The sequence below is a fragment of the Oncorhynchus keta genome, chromosome 32 (assembly GCF_023373465.1).
Source record: "Oncorhynchus keta strain PuntledgeMale-10-30-2019 chromosome 32, Oket_V2, whole genome shotgun sequence".
Lineage (NCBI taxonomy): Eukaryota > Metazoa > Chordata > Actinopteri > Salmoniformes > Salmonidae > Oncorhynchus > Oncorhynchus keta.
Window position 1 is genome coordinate 11,015,196 of NC_068452.1, and position 5,647 is coordinate 11,020,842.

Below are 5,647 nucleotides of genomic sequence, written 5' to 3' on the forward strand. Positions count from 1 at the left end.
TATGGCTCCTACAGTAGGTCTATGTTGTTGTTTTATGAAGTTACGGTTCTTACAATAGGTCTATGTTGTTGTTAGGTGAAGTTATGGGTCCTATATTAGGTCTATGTTGTTAGGTGAAGTTATGGGTCCTACAGTAGGTCTATGTTATTGATAGGTGAAGTTATGGGCCAATTGCTTAATTAAAAACGTATTGTCAGGCTGATGGCAAAGCTAGCCAAAGAGCATTTTACTAGTTGAAGTGTTTAACTATAAATCATTTGATTTGCGACAATAACACAAACATATTCAGCAGGGGATTCAAGCCCTACAATTCTAATGCATATTTAATGTGAAAGGCCCTTATAAGCAACCTGGAAATGGAGGCTATTTTTACTGTCAGCCTATGAGAACTCCCCTGAGTTTCCCCCCACGGTGATGAATTAGTGAATAGACACAGAGCTTAATGTGAGTTTCCTTCAGTAGCACTCCTGATCTTGCGCTGTAATATTCAGAATACATTGTGAAAAATTAAAATCTTTGCTCACCATTTTTTGCTCCAGGCAGATATACTACATCCATAACTAGCGGTTTCCTCATTAGCAGGGAGGTGTTTCTGCAATCAAATTGTGTGTGCATTTCCCTCATGCTGCAATTTTAGCTAACACAGAAAGGGGCCTATATTGGAGACCAAAAGTCGCCTGGCACACTGCTTAGGATTTCAACAACTTTAATAACTAATTTCTAGTTACTACTAATGTGAAAACAAGACAAAATATGATTGTTGCTGTCTTATTTGTCAAATAATTGAACAGACATCAATTGTGTACAACTTCATGGGTATGATCTGGGCATCACCTTTTACCTCAAATAAACAATGGATTTCTGCTGTTGTGTGCCTTTAACCGTCTGTCTGACTTTGTCATTGACACAGGAGAGAGGCGGGGCAGTCGTGGATCCTCTGGGGAGCCTCAACAACCTCATGATGCTGACGAGGCAGAGAAGAGTCTCTCCAGATCAGAACACCTCAAGAAACACTGCAGAGATCGAAAGGGAAGAGAACTCACTGCTGCTCTGACTGTGGGAAGAGATTCACCTCATCAGGCATTACAATTCATCAGAGAATACACACAGGAGAGAAACCGTATAGCTGTGATCAATGTGGGGAGAGTTTTGTTCAATCTGGCCATCTGACATCACACCAGAGAACACACACAGGAGAGAAATCTTATAGGTGTGATCAATGTGGGAAGAGATTTGGTCAATCTGGAGAACTGACTGTGCACCAGAGAATACACACAGGAGATAAATCCTATAGCTGTTATCAATGTGGGAAGAGTTTTGTTCAATCTGGCCATCTGACATCACACCAGAGAACACACACAGGAGAGAAGTCCTATAGCTGTGATCAATGTGGGAACAGTTTTGTTCGGTCTGACCATCTGACTCTACACCAGAGAACACACACAGGAGAGAAAACGTATAGCTGTGATGAATGTGGAAAGAGTTTTACTTCATCTAACCATCTTATTGTACACCAGAGAACACACACAGGAGAGAAACCTCATAGATGTGATCAATGTGACAAGAGATACTCTGATAAAAGCCATCTGATCAAACATCACAAAATACATACATGGAGGAGGTTTTCATGATATCAATGAAATATCCCACTTAGCAAAATGTAGTTGAAAATGAGACTAAGTCCGAAGTCCAATATACATAGGTTGAAAGTGAAAGTTGAGAAGATGTTTTTCTGGTAATTTAACTTAATTTCAACGTACTTGCAGCCTATACACATGGATGCAGTGTAATAAATGAGTCTATAATCAATTATATTAACAATCCTACATCACTCCAGTATTTCTTAACATTCAAGTGCTTACTTGTCTTTATTCCACTACTGAAGAAGCACGACTCACATCACCTCATATTTCAAACATTCAGCCTGCCAAAATATTTGTTTTATTATTCCATGCCTCACCACCAAGTTAATTATTGCCAATACATTTTAACAAAGGAGTGTACATTTGGTTTTGATCATTCATATTTACAATTCATGTAACATTTAGTAATCATAATTATTTATGCAACCAACTGACAATTTTTGGCTACAATTATATTGACATTGTTGCCCTGCTTATAAAATACCAGAGTTCATTCTCAGATGTGCCAACCCAAATGTACTAGAGCATGACATTGGGGACTGGGCCCCGATCCAACAACATCCTTATCAAGTGAACCCTGAAAAGTGAGAGAAGCTCCGCAGGGAGGTGGAAAGTTACTACAGATATTAAGGAATGAGAAGCTAGTGAGTTTTAGGAAGATGAGAGTTCTAGAAGCTGGTGAGTTTTAGGAAATCAAATCAAATTATATAGCCCTCCGTACATCAGCTGATATCTCAAAGTGCTGTACAGAAACCCAGCCTAAAACCCCAAACAACAAGCAATGCAGGTGTAGAAGCACGATGGCTAGGAAAAACTCCCTAGAAAGGCCAAAACCTAGGAAGAAACCTAGAGAAGAACCAGGCTATGTGGGGTGGCCAGTCCTCTTCTGGCTGTGCCGGGTGGAGATTATGACAGAACATGGCCAAGATTTTCAAATGTTCATAAGTGACCAGCATGGTCCAATAATAATAAGGCAGAACAGTTGAAACTGGAGCAGCAGCACGGCCAGGTGGTCTGGGGACAGCAAGGAGTCATCATGGCAGGTAGTCCTGAGGCATGGTCCTAGGGCTCAGGTCCTCCGAGAGAGAGAAAGAAAGAGAATTAGAGAGAGCACACTTAAATACACACAGGACACCGAATAGGACAGGAGAAGTACTCCAGATATAACAAACTGACCCTAGCCCCCCCGACACATAAACTACTGCAGCATAAATACTGGAGGCTGAGACAGGAGGGGTTCTAGAAGCTAGTGAGTTTTAGGATTTTATAGAAAGAAAAAGGAGACAAAAATAAAACGATTGGTATATTCATATTTAGAAATACGTGTTTTTCTTGTTTTTAATTGTTGCCAGCCAGTAGACACCATGTTTATATTTTAGAAGGTGAAGCAGTGTAGTTGATAATAATGTGAAATTGAAGTTTTCTGTTGGTGGTGAGCAAACCTGTCCATCCATATAGGATATATTTGTCTTAAAGGGGAACGTTTTACAGGCTTTGGTTTTTCCATTTATGTTTTGTGGTTGGATTTTAGCACGTCTAGCTCGTCAATACGTAAAGCTCGTCAGCGCGTATAGCTCATTAGCGTATACGCTCGTTAGTCAATGTGTTACACCTGTGCTGGCTTGTCCATCATGTTGTTAATATTTTAATCAATGGATTTTCCTTAGAGTGCTCATTAGTCTTTCAGATGTTAATCTTCTGTTTGTTATCCTCTTATGTTTGTTGTGTGTTAAATATTTCAGTTTATTTTCATTGTTTTTTATTTTTGTAAATTCATGTGAAGCCATTGTGTTGCATCCATGTCTGAAATGTGCTGTATAAATAAAGCTTGATTTGAACATATTGCAAAACAAATTAACCCAATGACTGACAATCAACAGACTTAATCATTTATTTAACCTTTAACTAGGCAAGTCAGTTAAGAACATATTCTTAATTACAATGATTGCCTACCAGGGGCAGAACAACATTTTTACCTTGTCAGCTCTAACCACTAGGCTACCTGCCGCCCTCTTGCATAACCAACGAGCACATATTTTAGTCCATCTTAGTATGAAAAACAGTATCAATTCAGTATATCTTCCACTATGTCAAAACAGTATCACTTTTCAACCAACCCAGTGCATTTGTTGAAACTGAAAAGTTTTTAAATCAACAATATGTCAAAGGATTCAACAACTGTAAACTGAAACAAACAATTGGATCAAACAGATCAATACCACTGGACATTAGGTTTCATTCTGACCCTGCAGGGCTTAGATTAAGCCAGTACTAGTCAACATTTACATTTTACATTTAAGTCATTTAGCAGACGCTCTTATCCAGAGCGACTTACAAATTGGTGCATTCACCTTATGACATCCAGTGGAACAGCCACTTTACAATAGTGCATCTAAATCTTTTAAGGGGGGTGAGAAGGATTACTTTATCCTATCCTAGGTATTCCTTAAAGAGGTGGGGTTTCAGGTGTCTCCGGAAGGTGGTGATTGACTCCGCTGTCCTGGCGTCGTGAGGGAGTGTGTTCCACCATTGGGGAGCCAGAGTAGCGAACAGTTTTGACTGGGCTGAGCGGGAACTGTACTTCCTCAGTGGTAGGGAGGCGAGCAGGCCAGAGGTGGATGAACGCAGTGCCATTGTTTGGGTGTAGGGCCTGATCAGAGCCTGGAGGTACTGAGGTGCCGTTCCCCTCACAGCTCCGTAGGCAAGCACCATGGTCTTGTAGCGGATGCGAGCTTCAACTGGAAGCCAGTGGAGAGAGCGGAGGAGCGGGGTGACGTGAGAGAACTTGGGAAGGTAGTTAAACTAGGACATTTAAGTAGCTTTCCTGAACGTGGCTTAAATTAGGCAAAGTTAGTCGGAGACTGGAGAAGGTAAGTAAGCCTAAATGAGAACACCTGGGTTAATCCTGATTAGGTTCAGTATGAACACCTGGGTTAATCCTGATTAGGTTCAGTATGAACACCTGGGTTAATCCTGATTAGGTTCAGTATGAACACTTGGGTTAATCCTGATTAGGTTCAGTATGAACAACTGGGTTAATCCTGATTAGGTTCAGTATGAACACCTGGGTTAATCCTGATTAGGTTCGGTATGAACACCTGGGTTAATCCTGATCAGGTTCAGTATGAACACCTGCTGTTGGTCTAATGGTGCCCATTAAAACCCGGAATAGAAAACACCAATACTGGTGTGAATACTGAGACGAAACAATGGCAAAAATCATTTGTTTGTGTGAAAAAACGCTACCAAAACAAATGTTGTTAAAACATCCAGTTATTGAATGTAAAACCACACTGCTGCTACTGAGCAGTAGAACAAGCAGGTTGGGCTGCAATTAGCTGTGAATTCGATGGAAATGTGACCACAAGAAGAGTACAACAACTTTAGGTGAGATATCTGTATTATTATCAGTATTTCACATTTCTCATATTCATATTTTTTTGACATCACTTCTATTATTAAATTATATCTGCCTTTTATACTCTGTGGAAGAACCTTAAACTGACTTTAAAACAAGAAAGCGGAGATCAGAAGAGATCGATAAATTGGTTACTTCCATTGGTAAATATATTCCACTGTCTGTGTCTTTATTCTTCTTCATTCTAAGGACCATATGAGTTTATTTGTTTTTCTAACCGTGTTCTTTTTCCAGAGGAAGGAATGTTACTATGTAGTGAACAGGTTGTAAGAGCCAGTACACAGTGAGGGTGGAATGTGAACAGGTTGTAAGAGCCAGTACACAGTGAGGGTGGAATGTGAACAGGTTGTAAGAGCCAGTACACAGTGAGGGTGGAATGTGAACAGGTTGTAAGAGCCAGTACACAGTGAGGGTGGAATGTGAACAGGTTGTAAGAGCCAGTACACAGTGAGGGTGGAATGTGAACAGGTTGTAAGAGCCAGTACACAGTGAGGGTGGAATGTGAACAGGTTGTAAGAGCCAGTACACAGTGAGGGTGGAATGTGAACAGGTTGTAAGAGCCAGTACACAGTGAGGGTGGAATGTG

General features: G+C 40.5%; 1 protein-coding gene across 1 annotated transcript; it reads left to right on the forward strand.

Moving 5' to 3' along the window:
- The first annotated feature begins 812 nt into the window (after positions 1-812).
- LOC118365747 (zinc finger protein 79-like) lies at positions 813-2,713 on the forward strand. The gene is made up of 2 exons (XM_052490165.1): positions 813-816; positions 982-2,713. Exons 1-2 carry the CDS (start codon positions 813-815, stop codon positions 1,629-1,631), a joined length of 654 nt encoding a protein of 217 aa, XP_052346125.1. The 3' UTR covers positions 1,632-2,713.
- The last annotated feature ends 2,934 nt before the right edge of the window (positions 2,714-5,647 follow it).